The 20,285-nt window shown below is 42.7% G+C and overlaps 1 protein-coding gene across 2 annotated transcripts in view; it reads left to right on the top strand.

The window, feature by feature from the left end:
- cplx1 (complexin 1) overlaps nt 1-16,740 on the top strand; it is a 52,944-nt gene extending 36,204 nt beyond the window's left edge. For both annotated transcript variants that reach the window (XM_076739270.1, XM_076739271.1), the window contains exons 3-4: nt 7,977-8,152; nt 13,009-16,740. In XM_076739270.1, coding sequence (XP_076595385.1) covers nt 7,977-8,152; nt 13,009-13,203 — 371 coding nt within the window. In that variant the 3' untranslated portion in view covers nt 13,204-16,740. The remainder of the gene's footprint in view (nt 1-7,976; nt 8,153-13,008) is intronic.
- The last annotated feature ends 3,545 nt before the right edge of the window (nt 16,741-20,285 follow it).

The raw sequence follows: 20,285 nt of genomic DNA, 5'->3' as shown, positions 1-20,285 counted from the left end.
CCTATATTTGTTGCTCTTCTACTGACGTTCTCACTCAGTTTTGCACCATTGGACTATTGGCGACATTCAAAAGAAGCTAAACAACTAGATGTTCCTTATCATCTCAAACAGGTACAAAAAAATGAACAATTTACCCCCAAATCAAAAATGCATTTTTCTTCTTGCCTGCAGTGCTATTTATCCAGATAGATTGTTTTGGTCAGGGTTGCCGAGTTCTGCAGATAACAGCTGCAGAGATGTCTATCTCCTCTCAAATATAATGGAACTAGAAGGCACTCTCCTAGAAAGAAAAGAGTTTCTAGCTGCATGAAACAGGGTAATTTCTGGAAAGAGGCATTCCTGTTGAGTTTTTCACAAGCTGAGCGCCATTTAGTTCTGTTATGTTCCAGAGATGGTAGACGTCTCTACAGACGATAGTTCCAGAACTTACACCAAACCATCAATATGGATAAAGAGCACTATGGGTAAAATTTGAGGGTGAATTGTCCCTTAAACACACGAAAAGTTAAGTATGTGTCTCCTGCTCATCAAAGAATATGATGTCTTTTCAAAGATTATCAAATATTTAGCAAAAGAAATAAGGCAACACACAGTGAACTATGCTGGAAAGCTGCTTGTTAACATGCTTGCTTTCATTTTCGCCACTTGGATAACTTCATTCAGGCAGTTCAGTTTTGTGCTCAAGGACATTTTTAAAGGCTCAGTTAAACCATTGCAGGCCTCCTCTTAACAACATGAATGTGGGAATGAAGGCAATGAAAAGGAAAGGGCTCCATGTCTTGCTCAAGGACACTTTACAGGAGATTGAACTTGGCACCATTCAGCGATGAATAATCTTTCCCTGGTCAGCCCGTCACTCTCGGCAATACACGAGCAATTTTCTGCTCTGAACAGGGTTTTCTCTACTTTTACCCAAAGTGTTGTTATAGCTCTCCAAGGACAACTGTGTTCCAAAAACCAAACCAGTCTCCCTGATAAAGTCAATAGTTGTCAAGGACCGGCACAGACAGCACAGTGTGAAAAGTGACTCAGTGCTGCTCTAACAAAAGAGGGTTTTTTCATCTTTTCAAGGTCTGACATTGATAAAACTTTGTGTAGGAGTCGAAACACAGCCACAGATCTGTGAAAGCATCACGATGCAGCCATGACTTCAAAAAGAAGTTGTCGAGATGTGGACGTGGACACAAGTGCTTTCCAAACGCCCGTACTGATACCCGATTGGTTGTTCTGCCTCAGTCACACAGTGTTACCTCTGCACATGATCAACAAATCCAGGAAGACCATGAGAGTGAGCCCGGCCAGCGGTGCTGTGTGCATCGTGCTGAAAAATATTCGGCTCATTCAGATAATTCGTTAATTTGTTTGTAACATCCTCGTCACAATGACAGTGAACGTAATGGCTTCGTCTAGTTGTTAACTTTTCGTGCCTATTAATACGAGTGGATAGCTCATCGATAGACTGCCTATTTTGTAAACATGTTGTCAGTAAATGTTCGTTCAGTATCTACATTTTCGTCACTATGTTAATGGAAAATACGCAATTTGGTCGGCATTACTTCTCCTCCAAAGCGTGTTTGCTGCTGCTAATTAATGTATATAAGCGTAATTTGTAGGAAGCAGGGCTGCTCGAGGTAAACATCTGGCTCGTTGGCCCATTTTCTTCAGGAGTCAGTCGCCCACTTCGCCTGGCAGGTAGTGCACAGCGGGTTTATCAGAGCGTGTCTGCTTAAAGCTGATTGCTGCGGTTGCTTTTAACAGCGTTGATGAGGATAAATCACACGGCCTGGAAAGCTGAAACATCTTGGAGGCCACTGGACGACAGAAGAACATAGCTAATATTTCCTGCTCAGTCGTGTTGTTTCTGCCTCGTGGTACAGTTCCCTTGGTGGTCTTTCCGCTGGGACCACCTTCGTACCCAGCCCGGAGCAGGAGGCTGATGATGATGGTCTGGACGGCCAGTATGGGCCGGGGGGTGGGGGGGCTGGTGGGGGTTGGAGCAGGGACCTGCCGGTCGACAGCCGTGGGACTGCTGAGGACTGGTGACAGATGGGAGAGCAGGAACACAGAGTCCTTGAGCAGGTCCTGCTGTTTCCTCTCTGTTGCTCCATCACTTTTTTTCTGCAGTATCTCCGTTTTCTCTCTGGTTCTCACGAAACGTTTGCCTTCTCGTAATTTCCTCATACCTTCTCTCTCTTCCTCTCAACTTTCCCCTGATATGGCTTCCACGATTGTCATTCACTCATCACCATTTTCACTCTCTCTGCTTTGTTCCTCCCTTCACGGCTCTTTCCTTCCAGCCATTATTCCTCTTTTCTCTTTCCTAAATACTCCTCGCTCTCTTTTCTTCTCTAGTGCTCTTCATCATCGTTTTCCATATCACTCTCGGCTCTTTCATCTGCCCCAGATTTTTTACTTTCAGTCTGTCACTCTCTTTTTTCTTACTTATGCACGATCATTCCCTCCATTGATCTCTCTAATTTGCCGCTCTGTGGTGAAGATAATCTCACCCTCGTGCTTCTTAACCTTCGTTTTCCGTCCTTGTTTTTGTCTGTCCTCACTTTCAGCTCCCTCCCTCCTCGTTTTTCTCTCGCCGCCCTTCTTCGTGTGCCTTTGGGCTCCACAGGGGACTCTTCTCATATGGCTTCACCCATCCTTCAGCACGAAACATGCAACTCATGCACACACACACACACACACACGCACACACAAGTGGAGACGCTCTTGGAGGCCAAATGCACCTGGAGGACACACACTCGATTAGACTGTGAGAGCCCACAGCGACTGCACACACTTACTGTGACACACACACACACACACACACATCACGTAGCACAGATCCATGGAGGAAATCAAGAGCTGTACATTTTGTTCTCATTCTTGAACACCCAGCAGACCGTCATCCACATACACACACACACACACACACACACACACACACCGAGCACCACTGGGTCTTTTCCTTGTCCTCATGTTTTCACAGTCTAATCCACCCACCCATAACTTCCAAACTTCTCCCTGATTTCTCCTCTTCTCACCAAGCAGAGGAGCCTTCTCTTAATTTAAAATTAGCCCTCAGGCCTCAGCTGCCCTAAAAAGTCCCATTAAAGCAGTGATGAGTTAGCATGGCGGACTAGCTCTGCACGCTCATGGTGGGGATGTCACTAAACAGGTTAGGTTTGTAATGTGGAGTAATGGGAAGACTTAAAACATGGATTTTATGTGGCTGAGGGGATGGCGTTGATTGTCTGTCTGGGCTCCAGCTCAAAACCATTTCCTTGGTCAACACCACTGACAGCAGAATTAACCCACCATACATGTTTTTGATGGTGGGAGAAATTGATGCAAACATGGGGAAAGCATGCAAACTCTGGGAACTGACAGTGCAAACCACTGAGCCACCGTGCAGATGCTCAATACCTATGGGATGGATTGCCATTTGTACAGGTGTGCACGGTGCCCAGAGGGAGAGTCCTCATGATTTTGGTGATCCTCTGACCTACCAGCAGGTTGACATTTGCAGTTCAGTGTGAAACGTCTCGACTGTTGATGGTTTATGATGTAAGTTGATGCATCTGTACATGATCCTTGTGAACTTTGCTCCGACATCATCATCAGGTTAAATTAATTGAATAGCGGCCAGATTATGAAATTTGATGGTGTATTAGATTTTTGAGCTCAAAGGTCCACATACTTTTGGGGAATTTCAGTGAACATAAACAGAACTTTATTTGCAGTTACCTTTTAAACAGTCACAAAGTTGCCTTGTATAGCTTGAGCATTGTGTTGAGGGATGAGTTATTCATCATGCTCTCTAATTAAGCACTTTAGTCCATGTTTCAGAGTTTTCTAACCATAGCCGAGGCCCTCAGCTCTTCCTTTGGAGCTTTCTCGCTTCGCTTACCGTTCCCAGACTCCACAGCTGGCAGCGTTTGAAGACACCAAGGCTTTTGGGAATGACAACTGTCTCACGCCGCTACACAGCAACTTTGTCACAATCAGACGAGCTAATTAGCCCCGAGCAGCGAGATTAGTCATGTGGAGGTTTGGGAGAGGCAATGCAACATGTGAAGTGCGAGAGATAAAGTGCAATCATTGCAAAGACGTAAAAATGATCAGCAGTGGACCCGAGATAAGAGGTGTCTGATATTACAGCTAATTTATACAGAAGGTTATATGATTTGCCCAACTTGTGAACTAGACTGTGCCTGCACGCTGGACCAGGAACATTTAGAAAGCAGGATGTTGTGCTGCACAGGTTACATAGGTTTGATCCCTGCAAAAGACTGTTTCACCTAAAAGTCTAAACCTCAGAAAGACCTAAAGAAGGTAAATCTTTGATTTTAAATAAGAGTTACAGTAGTAATTACAGTGGAACCAGACAAATCGAGACCAGGTTAAACACAATTCGACACATTTTCCAACTATTATGACTATAGTTGTCAGATTGAGGTACTCTAAGGTTAAAAATATTGCATTATATCCATATTGTAACCCAATTTTATAGACTTTGCTTGCACAAATTAACATTTCATTGTCAGTGCTAATGAGGAGGTGAGAATAGGTCATGATGACAAGTGGAAAGATATAACTAAAAAAAAAAAAAGCCGAAGCTCGAACAAGATATAAAGCATGTCGTGCTATTTTTAATTTGAATCTGCAGACTCTAAAGTTGAACAAGTTTTAATTTCAAACGTTTCTCTGTTCAGCGTAGCCAAAGAAGAATATATTATCCCTGAAGTGATGAGGGATACTCTCCATCAGAGTCTCCTCAGCTTCTGTAAAGATTGCTATGCATACAAGCTTTGTGAAATCTCCTCAAGCTACCAGCAACAAAGCCAGAGAGAAAACTTTACAGTCCTGTTCAGCGGTTCAGTTTGGCCTGGGGCGAAGCACAGGCACAGACTGAATCTTTAACACATATTCGTCTGTGTGGCACTGCGAGAGAGTAACTCTGTGAGGTACAAAATGTATGACGGAAACAGCTTCTCTGATGTATTAGTAGCTACTGCAGTTTTTATGAAGTGTGTATGGAGATGAGACTGATCATGGTTGATATGAGGCCACCAGTTTCACAAGTCAACATGAAGTGTTCGACACCTTAAGGTGAAAACACAGTTTAAATTTAGACTTTCCTCATTTTTTATTCACAGTAGGTGCAGTAACTCCATCAATTATTGATAAATAATAAAAATAGAGCACAGTGTTAAGAGGCTGAAAATTAGCAAGCTGCTCGGTGAGAGTCTCAGAAACTGGCGACGCCCCCTCTGGTACTTTCATTTTGAAGATAAACCAATCAGGAGAAAGCAAATCTCCATCCCACCAACCATTTCCAGACATTTTCTCGAGGCGGGGCTTAAAGAGGTGGATGTGTATCATTAGAAGTTTGGTTTTAAATTTCTGATTTTGTGTGCTTTTATTTCTATTTAAAACTTCCATAAATACTAAACAGAGAGTTTGAAGGTGAAGTGGAACCATCATCACGTCTTTGTTATGAGTTTGGTTATAACATTTGGTTTAAAGCTGCAGAAAATGATGGACGTGCACTTTTTTTTTCCAGCATCATGAATGAAAAGAATGGGTTTTCATGTCTGATATATCTGATGACTTTATGTCTTAATTTGATCCTTTGTAGCACACAAAAGGCTGGTGACAAGTGTTTGAGTCAGTGTGTGGTCGGGGGGATGATTTGTTCGGAGAAACCAAACATGTATTCTTTTGATTTTTGCAGTAAAGCCACTGATTCCAGACTATGTCACTGTTTATTTGACACGTCACACTGACATGAAACAGCCTCTGTGGAGCAGCCATAATGCATTCTTAGCCTGCCGACATGTCATGTGTTCAGCACATGAAGGAGTTAATGAAAAAACAAGAAACATCAACATGTCTGTTTATTAATTAGCAGTCACCCCGCTCCATATGACTAAGGACCGGGGCTTGTCCTGGTCCGTCAACACGGCAAGTTCGGACTGCAGCCAAGAACCTCAAGGTCACCGCTGTCTCATCAATTTCACGGCTGAAGCAGATGGCTGTGTCTTTGAGTCGTTCCTCCAGAGAGCCTGCGAGGCTCGGTATAGCAGGCGAGCACAGACCTTGGGTGCAGACAGAGGCGCTAATAGCAAAAGGAAATGTGCCGGACTCACAGCAGGGCGAGAGCCAGACTTATTTCAGATTTGCCCGGTGTGGTCCAGGAGGTCCAGTTCTTGTTAAAATCAATTTCTTTCCTGAGAGTTGGAAGTGAGCACGAAGTCGTGAGTTCAGGGTTCGTCAGGCCACCGTGAGCACTGGCTTGTTTCCAGCCGCTGAGCTGGAAAGAGAAGCTAATGCCTCAGGAGTGAGAACAAAGCACGGCAGGAGCAGCTCAACACGCAGGATGACACTCAAGATTAGTCTGTGCAACTTCCTGATTAGAACTATGGCCTTTGGAGTTGTTGTAGTTTCGATGATAATACCAGCATTTGTTTTTAAGGGTTTTTCTTAAGCAGCAAAAGCGGCAATGTTCTTGCTGCTCAGAGTGTAATGAGACTAAATTATGGTAAGAGTGCTGCAACACTTGAAACAAAATGGAGCAAGGCAGTTATTGTGCAGATCTTGTTTAAGAAGAGGGTAATATACCATTTATTCTGAGGCAGGGAGACTGTGATGCGAAGGCCTGTTCTCTGGGGAGCCTTGCATCTGTTCCTGTGTCTGTAACGGACAGGGATGCATCACACTTGTGAAAACACTTTGCTGAAGCACAAAAAAATGGCATCAGAACAGGAACTGACAAAACAAAATGTGTACTGTGAAGGACTTATCTGTCTCTGTGGAGGGTGTTTTCATGTTATACAAGAATGAATGGCAGCATCGGAGTCCTGGCAGCTCCAACAGTGTTTACACCAGCACACGTTTCTCATCACTGCCAACATTTTCTTTCTTTCTGCATCTGCAATGGTTGCTGCAGTATGCTGATTGTAATTGTGGCACATTATGGATGTGCAGGTGAGGCAACTCTGATGTTAGGATCAGGGAATATGGGGTGCACAGCCATCCACCACCACAACCATCACCTCCTTACTCTCCACCTCCCAGCCTGAAAGACATACTTGTTCCTGGGTCAGCACTGGATGCAAAGTGCAGAATTGTTCAATATGAATGTAATTGCTATGGATGCAGAGCCGTATAATGACATATGAAGCGTGTTATTTGATGCCCGTAGCTCTCACCAGACTCTCCACACAGACTAAAGAGGCCAAGATACAGCAAGGTGTCCGTGCCTGAGACAGCTAAGCCAGACTTCATCAAGCAGAGAGCTTAATCAAAACTGTTTTTCAGCATCTTTCCTGACTCTCCCTTATTAAAAGCCATTACATTTACATTTAAAATGTGATCTGGTGCTACGATCCAGAGAAAGTAACAGTCAACAACGACATGCTTGATCTCTTGTTTAGCATATCTAACAAGGACAGACAGGAGATGGGATCAGTAGCAGAGTGAGTCTCGGGCTCTGTTTATTGTGATCCTCTCAAACAGCACTCCAAGCCTTTTGTTCTCAGGTCTTGACCCACAGTCCAAGTGGACGCTTTGCATGAGGATGTAAATTCCTTCTGGAGACAGCAAAGCTCAAAGGGAGCAGCACAAAGACAGTCTAGGGAATTGCTAATAATTTATTTCAGTGCCTTTTATCTCAGGCTTTTGTTCGTGGCGTTCACCTCTTGTCCCTTCTATTGCCAAACACTTTTGTCTTTGGTTCATTCAAGGGCACATTGAGCTGCTCTTTCACTGGCCTGGAAGAGGACTCAAATACGAAGCAATTTCTATTGAATTATCCAAATCTTAGACGTACCACAGCTCACATCAAATGCTCATCAAATTCCCCGATAGCTGGGATCTATTATGTGCAATTACCACCAATTGCTCGAGTCTCGTTAAAAGATTTCTGCTTGACATTTGTTTCATTAATCACTTTTCTTTCTCTCTGTCACCACTGACAACAGGGGCCACCAAAGACATGGGCAAGATGCTTGGTGGGGAGGAGGAGAAGGATCCCGATGCCCAGAAAAAAGAGGAAGAAAGGCAAGAAGCGCTGAGGCAACAGGAGGAGGAGAGGAAGGCCAAATATGCAAAAATGGAAGCAGAGAGAGAAAACATCCGACAGGGCATCAGGGATAAGGTAAGAAAAAAAAAAACCTCAATACACCGAGCATGATAACAAGTGGAGAAAGGGAAAATTCTTGTTTGCAGGAATGTTTACTCCCTTGTTGACTCCCCGGAGGCGCAGCCTACATTTCCATAAGAAAAGTTGGGAGCTGATCAGTTCTTCTATGTTAGCTGCTGCTCGACCTCTACAGCTGAGCTCTGTGTGACTTTCTCAAACCGACAAGCATTTCCACTTCCAGTCCCGGCTGGCCAGGTGTGTAGAGGCGTGAAAGTAAGCAGGATATGAACTTCTCTCTCTTTTCTCACACAGCGACGTCTGTCACTTCTCGTGTGAAAAACCCAGCATAACGCCACGAGAGACTTTCTGAAAGTCTGCATTCGCCTGATTGATCATGTTCAGCCCGCCCTGCTTTTTGCTCTTTTGAGTGTGACCATACCGAAGCCTAAATGTTGTCTGGATTACTTTTTTTAATTAATGACAGTGTCGTTATATCAGACATCCTCGGAAAACACTCATTTGAATATCCACTCTTTCAACAAAAGCAGAATTTCACCCAAATTACAAGAAGACGTAGACGTATCTTTACACATTCAGCACGTCTTGTTTTATCCTGTCATGCAGATGGATTGAGTGTAAATCGGCAAAATAATGGCAATAATTAGTTTAGCAAAGAAGCTCGACAGCAGCGTGTCTTTCTGGAGACAATGTCTTATTGTCGAAGATGGTTGCATATGAACTTACCAGGCAGGAGACTCGATGCTAAATACAGAAAAATTTGGACTCCAGTTTAGGTTGTTGTCCTCTCTCATATACTTAGTTTACTTTAAATGATTACAGACTGGACAGGTTTGTAAATCCAGGTGTGCTGTATGCTGTATTTTCGTGTCTTACTGACCCTTTTCTTGTCTCGCCAAGACTGTCTCATCTTTGATAAATTCATGCTTTATTCAAAGCTAATAAAATGTTAATTGATGGTATCAGAGAGTCGGCAGCTTGCAGTCAAATGCTCCTCTTGACATTGCTAATGTTTCACTGAATATTTGACTTGAGCACTCTTTGAGGGCTCTCAAGCAGCAGTTAAAACTTTTCCATGTGCAGCCCTTGTAAAGCTATCTTTGGAGTTTAAGGATCAGCTCTGCACTCCACTGCATCCCGGCAATTCTTTGGTTTTGGAACAATTGTGAAAGAATAGAGTGGAGGGAGCGATATGACAGCATGTCTTTGGAAAGTGTTTGATTATAGCGAGTGGAGAGGGGCTGAGTAAGCGTGACTGCCTTCACTTCAACTGACACAGGCCTTTGTTACTGTGGAACAAGCCTCAGAGCGAGAGAGGGAGAGCGACTAAGACGGATTGCAAGGGAGTGAAACGGAGGAGCACGGAGGGAAAGCAGAGAGCAAACAAGGGAGCAGAAGGAGACGCAGAGGAGATATCCACCAACCAATCACACCAATGTTATTTTCTGTCTCGAAGGAAGGGAGAAACATTTTGGTGTTGAACTAACACACATGACTTCACTTCTTATGCAAAAGTGACTCCAACATTCAGCTAACCAGGCTGCTCTGTTTGTCTAAATTCTGAGTAGCAACTATTTGCATTAGTTTATAGAGGATTTGGAGAAACATAATGCCTCCTGTACAGTGTACAGTCAATATTAAGCCAACAACCTTGATTTAAGTAAAGAAAAGCTAATGATCACATTGAGTGATGTGACTGTCTGTAGCATGCTAGCATTTGCTTTTGAAATTTAGCAGTGTGTGTTTGTATGTACGTGTAGTTGTAGTATAAATATTTCATACATAGAAAGATAGAAGCAGTCAGGTCATGGGAATCCGGTTAACTGGTCTGCAGTTATCCAGGTATTGGACAGACCGTCTCGTCTCTCTTTCACTGATCGTTTTATTTGCTGCAGCTTCCTGTTGATCGATTGTTGCCCCACATTGACTTCATGCTATAGCAACATTTTTTTTTTTTTTCGCTGGAGCACCTTGTTAGCCGACAGGGGATGAAGAACTTAGAGGAGAGGGAGCCCCAGGGTCTCACTGGCTGCAGGATGAATCCTTCAAATCCACTGTTGAGTCAAATATTGGACCAGAATACAAGCAACTGTCAAACCAGCTGCTATTATTTGTCGATCTGCTTTGGCTTTGAAAGTGCTCCATTATAAACATTCATCTCTTTATCATTTACAAATCATGTTAAGTCTCCAGGCCATCACTCACATATTAGAGAACATCTCCTTGTTTCTTTGGAGGAATTTCTTAAAAACAATGGTTTAATCGTGACAGAACACATTATTGAGTAGTGCCAAAAAAACAGTGTGTTGGCATACTTTCTGACTTTTTGTTCCCTCACCAGTGCTAGCGCTCCAATGTAAAAATACAAAATCATCCTACCCTCCATGCACATCTTCACCATGGAAATGCACACTGGTAGTCGTCCTTTAAGATATTTACTGGTCTAGAATCACCTTAACGGGCGCCTGGGAGAGCAGCAAAGAGGTCACGGAGGAGTCTGGCTCATTTTCCGCATCTCTGCCTCAAGATCAACCATCATTCAGCCTGTTGACCTTCCTGTGCTCTGCAACCTTTTCCTTGCAGTGCAACTGTATTGATTTTACTTAAGGACCACACACAAACAAAATGTAGTTAAGGTAACAGCAGACACAGACCCAGAAAGAGACTGGTTTTGACATTGTCTTGAAACTGGAATTCATATCACCCTGTGTCTCCAGCTGTTCAGATTAATAAAAGCTTCAAGTTCAATTAGGAAGCAGCATTTAAACTGACGTGGAGCATTAGTGATGGATTGTCTGAGCTTGTCCAGACTTGTTTCAAGTTGTTGTCATTGTGCAAAAAGCTTTTATCATCAAAATATCCATTTTGGAGCTTTTCCAAATGTTACGTCTCAGCAGGATTTGGACTCAATAGCAGACACGCAGACAGGGAGAAAGGGTAAAGTAGGAATTTATTGAATGGATAATGAAGGGAGACTCCAGATATGGAGGAAACAAGTAGCTGGGGAATCCTGGGAATAGCTTGTGAGGCACGAGGTACTGAGGTGGAGAGCAACTCAGGGATACACTGGAGTGCACAGAGCTCAGGTGGTGGTGGAGGCACAGGTGAAACTAAGTGGTGACGGTTGTGGACTGGAGGCAAGACACTGGGCGGCCTGGTGGCAGAGACGCTGCCTTGATTTTCCCTTGATTGTCTTTGTAACTATACCACTAAGCAGCAGAAACAATCGAGACCATTGCAGTCCACAGTCTTAAAGCTGTGCTTGATTGTGATGAGTCCCAGCTGTGTTGGAGGCAGCTCCCAAGACACCTGGAGAACCACGCCCACCCTCTGCCAAGAAAGAAAGCACAGGAAACAAAGGCCCACACCTCTCCACAGTACAGTTTTACCAGAGCTTTACTGTATCTCATGGTCCTCATCAGTGTATTTTTTATTTTGTGTTACAGAGATTGCTGAGTTTCAATCAAGGTGCTGGTAAAACAGATTTCCCAGCTGCTGTTGTTCCCTCTGATGTTTTAAATAGTGATGTTGTGCTCTTTCTCCTCTAAGCACACTCTTGATTTAATAGAAGTCTGTTGGGGCCCAGGGTTTTGTAAGCTAATCGTTAGCGTCCATTATACCTACTGAGATCCTGTAATTGGTACATAAAATATCCAGGAAGGTCAATTTAGACAAAGCAGCAGTTAAAACTACCAGGTACTTTCACGAACACATGAGCAAAAGCATGAAAACCCAAATTTCTGTTCAGATCTAACGTCACACCTAATTGCAGAAATTGTGACTGCTGTTCATGCAGGACTCAGACAGCTACAGTACACTGCGCTTAAACTTCACCAGGGAGCAGCCTGAAGCTAATTCATGCAAATGAAGAAATGTGACTTACTTTGCAAGAGCAGTAATCATTTTCAACCAATTTACCTCAAATGCATGAGATGATCATGTGACGCCTCACGCGCCTCTATCTTTAGAGTAAAAGCGGCCACATTTTGAAGTCCGCTGAAGTGCTCATCGGTTTCTCTGCTGATTTTGAAGTGAGGGCAGAAGTTGCTCCCAGTTTTATTCTAAACATAGAAATCATATGGTGTTTCAGGTACAAGGAAATCACATTTTTGTCATAGTGCTTCATGTCCACATCCATTTACAGTTTCTCATTGACTTGTGAAATAACTGCAACAGTTAGGGTTAGGGCCTGGGCAGAGGAACACTTCACGGTAATAATCATGTGCTGGTTAAGTGCTTTCCGAAGGCAACTGGACTTGCTTTACTGACTGGTGGACATTTATCCTCCTGCAGGATTGAGTCTGGTGACTTGATGATGATGGTCGGGTGGGTCAGTGACTCATATCTGACCTCAATGACTCCCAAGTGAGAACAATCCTGCAGGAGGATAAATGCCTGGGACTCCCCACCAGTCGGTTAGAACTGAAGACGTCTCTTGGATGAGAGGCCTTAAGGGGGAGAGGTCTTCTAGAACCTCGAGCAAGTCCAGTTGCCTTTGGAAAGCACTTAGCACCATGACCTGGATGAATGAGTCTTCACAGACACTGGTTTAATACGTGATCAAATATAGAAGGGGCATTTTCTCAGTTGGAGCAAAACCAGAGCTCATTACTGGACGTAATTTACTGTAGGTAAGGTCTGTGCAAAGTGCTTAAAGGAATAGTTCATTACATTTTGGGAAATCCACTTATTTGCTTTCTTCTAATAAACTGCCTCCCAGCTCCAGTTTCATGCTGGACAAAAATGAGAGTGGTCCTAATAATCTTATGCTTATTCATGACTTCAGACCAACCCTTCCCATCTGGACAGGGATTAATATCGCTGCCTGTTCGTCTTGTCTCTGTCCTGTGCAGTACGGCATCAAGAAGAAGGAGGAGAAGGAAGCCGAGGCAGCGGCTGCTATGGAGCAGGCCTCCGAGGGCAGCCTCACCCGCCCGAAGAAGGCGGTTCCCACCGGCTGCGGCGACGAGGAGGAAGAGGAGAGCATCGTGGATACGGTCATGAAATTCATCCCGACCCCGCTCATGGATATGTTCAATAAAAAGTAACAGTGTTTTGGGTGAAATATGATTAACTTCTTACAGCATTCATATAACCAAGACTAATGCCGTACCTTTCTTCACCCCCACACCCCGCCCGCCCACCCCTTCAACCCAACTTCTAAGTGTTCCTGGAATTGATCAACGTGCCATGACTTTGCCCTTGATTTAATCTGATCTCTGATGGTGGTACGTACTTTGTAATGTTTCATACAGAGCATCTTTCTCGATAACCAGTAATTATAACTCTATCCTAAAAGTACGTCACACCTCCACAGATCTTTACTTCAAGGCAAATCTTATGCCATGTTTTCAAAATGTCACGCACTTAGAATAAGACCAGACGTCACCCATCATCCACCCTTTTTGTTTGTAAATAGCCTCGGGTTATACAAAAGAGAACTATATAAGAGTGAAATGTGACATATAACAAGATGACTAAGAGTAAAAGCCATATTTTTAACGTTTAAGAAATTATCCAAATCATATCAAAATTTAATTGAATTTTTCTGTTATGTTCTTGCTAATATTTGATACATACAATGTATATAAATAATTGCATTTTTATTAGTTCTCCGTTGTGAGGATTCACCCCATAAAGTGTCCCTCATGTTGGCATCGGTTTATTGTGAATGTGTAATATGAGCACTGGTAGAGTCAAAACAACACCTGTAAACCCAGAAAGTGAAAGAATTCATTAGAAATCAGGCGTTTTTTTGGTTTTGTTTCCTCTTTTTAAGCATGCAGTAAATTTTTGTGAAGTGAAGAACACATATGGAAACCATTTTATTTGTTATGATGAAGCAAAATACATTGATATTTGAGGCAATAACTGGTTTTCCATTTTTATTTAATTGACATCTCACCCCCCACGTACAGCAGGCGATAATTGACTTTGTGTCTAAAATGTTCTTCCATGGGGAAAACTCTAAATGTTCGGCATCCATGAAGTTTGTCTCAAAGCAGTCAGATGAAATTCTTACTGTAAATTCACGTTTGTGCTTTGAACGTTCAGTTTTTGCGTCCTGTGGCAGGTGTCGCTCGCTCTGCTTTTGCAGTACGACGTGCACATTTTAGACCAGGCTAGTTCATTTAGATTTCTGTTGACATTTCCATCGATTTTTTTTAATATATATATATAAAAAAAGAAGAAACTTCACAAACACAACTATGTTGTGAACACACTATGTGAACAGACAGTGACAATAGTGCAATATATTGTTCGAAATGAGGTTGTCCTGTGTCCGTTGGTTTAACTGATGGGAGTGAAGTCCCAAATCAGCAATAACAGACAATCTTCATTGTTGTGTGTGTAGACTTACTCCTTAATGTGTTAGTCGATGTTAAAGGCACAGATGTGTCCGCATAGTGACAGTGAAGACATATTTGATTCAAAAAGAGAAAAGGGGGAAGGTGGGACGATTTGTTCTGTGTCGTGAAAAACGTTCAGTCATATGTTGCAGGATGACGAGCACAACCAGGATCAAATCACAAAGCAAACAGCAGGTTTTCAAAGGCAGACATCGACAATACACCCAGAGACACGAGATGAAATAATGAGGGACTTTTTAAAAAGCTCCACGACCACAAAAAACCTTCACCTGCTCCCACAGTCCAGTCTGTCCTGCCGGTCAATGTAATGGCACAAATTTAAAGGGATAGAATTAAATGTTTCTCCATATGCCTTTTCTTTAATTTCTCCTTCATTCCACAGTGTCTTGTTAAAACATTCCAGATATTTCAGACATTCCACCAGATTTGTGCTGGTAACACTAGATCTTGGATATTTACCGTAGTCCTCAGTCGATGCCTTCGTTAGCCTACAAGTACATCACAATGAATCGATCTGATGTTGTTATAACCCGACAGTAGACGCCGAGTGAATCGAATATACGTGAAGATTCAGAGTGGTTTTAGCTGCCATGTACAGAGAAAAAAATCCCTCCTGAAGCTGAAGGGAAAGCCTAAATGTGCTGTTAGCAGAGGTCAGTTAAATCTTGTGATAAAATTTTGTTAGAAAATGTTTTCGTGATTCACATGCGCACAGTAGCTGTAGGCGTGAGAAGGTTCTCTAAACCCGCTTTCTTTGTCACATGGCCACCGTTTCTATTAAGCTCGCTAAACATGAAATGAAACTAATTCTGAACTTGTGCATTCCTGTGGCATAGACGAGGGAAATGTACCTTTTATCGGCGCTTTGTGAGCTCTGTGATCATGTTGAATATATTAAAAAAAATCATTGGGCGCATTGTGGTAAGGTCACTCGTAGAGCATATTTATCGAACTTTCTGTGATTTTACTGTACTTGTAAACTGCCTTTGCCAGCCTCCGTTCAAACAGCGTGTTAGCATTTAGTTAGCAACCAATGTTTACAGTAACAAACATGCATCAACAACACTCAAACCCATCATCAGAGCAGTTATCCAATCAAACCAAAGAATAGCGCTGGTAGTTGTAGACTTAGACAAGAAGTTTCATTCTATTGATTTACTGCATGTCTTATTTATTTTGAAATTCTCAGGTATTCTTGCTTTAAGTTTTAATAGAAGTTTAAACCATAACTAGCCTTCTCTTAGCATAATTAGCCTTCTCTGCTAAAAAATCAACAATTTCTTTGCCAGGGGCCTAGCAAACCTACGCCTACATTAATGATAAATCACATATATCTTGTTTGGCCCACAAATATTCCAGAAAGCTACAATTACTGCCCAGTCAACCCATACATACGACTTTCCCAGCAACAAAACCTTAGCAAACGTCATAGTGTGTGTAGTTCTTCAGGCTACCAGTGAGTCTTTTCCAAACTGGCGTGCTCTGAAATCAGATCAGCACGTCATCCATCAACAGCATCATAACATCATTCATCAGCATCTTGTCAATGCCAATTGATTGCGCTCTAAATGGCTTATAGACCACTGCCCAAACAAACTGCCCAAGTCATGCGTAATCAATATTTAGCCGTCCAGTAGACTCCAGCGTTCACCTGGAAGTCGCTCATTTGTGCCGCTCATACAGCCATTGATATTATAAAGAAACTGCCTGAAGTTATTCCACGTTAAAAAATACTCCTTTGATGTGACTTGAATGTAACTGTCTGATGTTTCTCTCTCCTTGCATCTGTCTTTCTCTGTTCTGTATGTGTTGAGAAGATGCTTACTCTCGTGCAGTATTTTTTTTTTTTCTTTCTCGTCTGTAGCCGGTCCTGTTTCCGTCCTCTGGTGGTTGGTATTTTGAAAAAAAGACAAAAACAACAACAACAAAAAAAAGAGTTCATTTGGTGTATTCTTTTGTACTGCGAAATCTTCTCACCCTTCTCCCTCCTTCTCTCCCTCCCTCTCTATCTCCCTATTTGTTGACAAAATGTATGCATGCTTATGGTGTGCGATGTAGGCAAGGTCGTTGATAAAATCGTTTTGTGTCTCCTCTGTGTTCAAAGCTCCACCTGTTAGCCTCACTGCATGCCATTTTAGACAGAGATTTCAGTCTGTAACTTTCCTGCAAAAATGGAATCACCGCACACTCTGAGAATAAAGTGATTTCATATAATTTTTCATCGTCTTGTGTTTCTGCATTCAAACAGTCCTGCGGCAGGCCCTTGGCGACTGCTCCTTCTGTGTAAAATTGATAACAGTACATGGAAGCGGTGGCAGTGACGTACAGTGTATTTCAGGTTTGGGAGGCGGCATCAAGCCTGACTTGTGAGACTGAGACGTGACCTGCAGTCATGGTTCATATCCCATTGCATGGCATTCGTTTAGGAAGTAAATGTGCAAAGACCTTCAATGTATATCACATGTTACTGTTTCTGTCAGTCAATCCTGTTTTCATCTCAACATGGCTGTTATGCATTTTTTTACGATTTCTTTTTTCTCGAAGGAATTTCAACATCTCTTCAATAAAAGCGAAAAGGGCTGTAAACAGAATGCACTGTGTTGTTCAAATCGTGATTGGAGGGCTTCTCGAAAACCCCGCAGGGACATCAAAACAATGCAAATAGCATCTCTCTCTTAGCAGTGTGTTTGTCATAAGTGGCTCTGTGATATCGGCATCAGCAAACCTTTTACATCAAAAAATTCCACTGAAAAGATAATGGAGGGACGCCGAGAAAGGATTAGGGTTGGCAACGACTTCAGAGTTGGTTTTCATTCCAGCACAAAAAAGGGAGGCCGGCATTAAAACGAAATTAATTGATTATGATGCTTTGACATTTTCGGCTTATTGCTTGCTTGAGTTTTTGTTTGGATTTTAAATGAGGTTCTTTCAAAAGGTTGCCAGCATCACCTTTCAGCAGACACAGTGCAACGCTTGACATTTTATTTACCTTCCACTCATATATCAGGAAATTTCCCTCTCTAAAGGTGAACTGTCATGTCATGTCTTACGGCAGTGCAGCTGTGTTTTTACAAAAGAGGCGCTACTTGTTTTTTTTTTTAATGAATAATTGAACACATTCATTTATTTAGTGGTTCAGTTAGTGCATAAATAAGTATTTTCTTTCACTTGAGACATCAGACAACTTGGTGGTGTGCTATCATGCCTCAGTAGGCACATGTGGTTTGCAGAGCGGGGGGTAACAAAATCTTTCTCACTGTCTGTTGCAACAGATGTTGAGTGATTTATGCTCTGCCAGCTCCTCATAGAGATAACCCCAGCCCAGAGACAGGCTCTTATTATTAGCATGCTGCCATACTAGAGGCAATAGCAGAAGTATTAAGTTTAACTGTAAAGTACCATCTCCTTGTTTCCCTGAATGAAAAGCCATAAATCTCCTGATGTTAGTTCCAGGCTACATCTGGGCAACACAAGGTGTTCCACAACAGCAAATGATGCTATAAACAAGACCTCAAGTCAAAGACGTCAGACTTACAGCCATTCTGGCCTGCTAGGAAACACGCTGCAGCTCCACGACTTAAACACCCATTCATCGGTTCTTGAACGTTCAGTGCTAACACTTGTTGAATTGATTATTGCTTTAGGATACGTGCATAGCAGCTTCAGTTTAATTAAGATATGGTTATGGGTATGAAACTAAAATTGCTTGGTTAAGGTGGGAAAAGCCAGTTGTTGGTCTGCTATTTCTTTGCCATGGAAACAGATCAAACTGATCTGCCTATTAACCAAAAACCGGTTGAATAGGCTGGAATTCACCCAACATTTTGCTGGTCTTCCAGTCTATCCTTGGGTCATTATATTCACACAGCCATTTCTGCAGTTGAGCTCCATAATGGCACCAGACCCAGTTGCTCAGTTTGTGACGGAGCTGCAGAGCCTCTGCGGGTCGCACTGTGCAGCTGCTTTTCCGCCACTTCAGGCTGTTGAGCACAGATGAGGGTCTTGGCTCCTCCTTGGCAATAAAAGTCCACAAGTCTCCCTGCAGGAAATGGAGGTATAAATCAATTCCATTAGTATTCATGCTCTGAGGTAGCCTTTTCAGACCGAGCTGCCTTTGTGCTCTCTCAGCAGCACTCAGGCTGCAGGGGAGCCACGGCTCTATTGGTGTCCTGTAGACATGCAACAGTCAATGTCAATTAACTGCTCTCCACTGGGCACTGGACCCATAAACCAGCTAGTGTGCACAGACTGGAACTGGAATCTGGAAAAAGGATTTTTTTTTTTTTTTTCTCGAGGGTGGATGGAGATAAATTTCCTTCATTAGAACATGGACAGAGCAACTGTTATCAGTGACCATCTGGCTGTTTTGATTCCTGATATGTCACATGGTAATTTGGTAAAAACCCGCTGTGTCACACTCTCAGAATGGATGACAGAGATCCTGGAAAAGATTACTGATGACATATTGATTGCAATGCTGATCTGACGTCTCATTAAAATGTTTTTCAGAAATAATCCCATTGATTGACCTAAAAGCCATTTAACTGCGGTTAAATGAGTAATGCTGCTTTAAAACATTTCTGAACAGACCGAACATTCATCAGACGCTGCTTTGCATCACAGCGCAAACTTACAGAACGGGAAGCGAAAGATATGCAGCCTGTGTGGAGCCTGAAGAAATGCACGAGTGATTTGAGAGGAAGAGGCAAATGTTATGAATCATAGCACCCCGGCCTCAAACTGAGTAAGTACAGGCTGTTATCTAGATTACAGTATTTAGTCCGATTTTGGCCATCTGCGTTAAAATAGCTGCACTCAGTCCACTCACCAAACACAATGTTGAGGCTGGATGTTTCTGCAAACCCCTGGTCAGAGGCCTTAACAATTGCAAATGGCTTAGTGTGGTGTTTTTCTAATGAACTATTACTGCATGGAAACTACAATATCACTCAGCAGTCACTGTGGCCACAATGCAAATTGCAGTATAATGATGAGTGTTAAATCACAGTGTAACAGTAGAGTCAGAAAATGGACTCTAGAAAGATCTAGAAAGTTTGCCACTGTAAGCTGTCGGTCATACCAGACCAAAGACGACAGAGTGTTTTGAAATGAGCAGATGTCTGCGTTATTGCCAATGATCTGAACATTTTAATGTTGTTTCTTCTTCTGCAGACGTGCATTAAGCTTACAGTGCTTTAACCAAACATTGACATCTGCTTTTGTCAATGAGATCGTTTCTGTTTGAAGGGAAGCTCTGACTGAGAAACATGTGTACAACTAAAGTGTTCTTTAACTTCAGGCTGGAGTCTCTAGACAACAGACTGCACACAAGGACAACAAAAGCAGCATCCATCTACAGTATGTTTACATATGACAGTTTTTTATGTGAGAGCAGTGTGATAGGGTCTCAGCTGCAGATGGAAATGCACAGTGTTTCCAGCGGTGCATGACCAGCAGTGCTAAATTTCCATACTGCAAAACTAATACTCAGAGATGGGCAGCCGCCCTGAAAAGGTCTTGTTTATTTTCTCAACAAAATACAACCAATGGACTCACCATATGCTCCAAACTGATAGGCACAGATTCTCCTCTGTTTTGCATATTATTATTATATGCAAATGAGAGGTAAATGTTATTCATTTCAAATCCATCAGACTGCTATTTGACTGTCATCACACTGCGCTCTTTCTCCACTGTTCAGCTTCAAGTCCACCACAGGTATCGCAGCGTCCTGGGGAGACTCTGATTGACAACTCCAT

This window comes from Chaetodon auriga, chromosome 9 (genome assembly GCF_051107435.1).
Source record: "Chaetodon auriga isolate fChaAug3 chromosome 9, fChaAug3.hap1, whole genome shotgun sequence".
Classification (NCBI taxonomy): domain Eukaryota; kingdom Metazoa; phylum Chordata; class Actinopteri; order Chaetodontiformes; family Chaetodontidae; genus Chaetodon; species Chaetodon auriga.
Note: the sequence above shows the minus strand (reverse complement) of the source record. Positions and strands in the feature narration are given on the sequence as shown.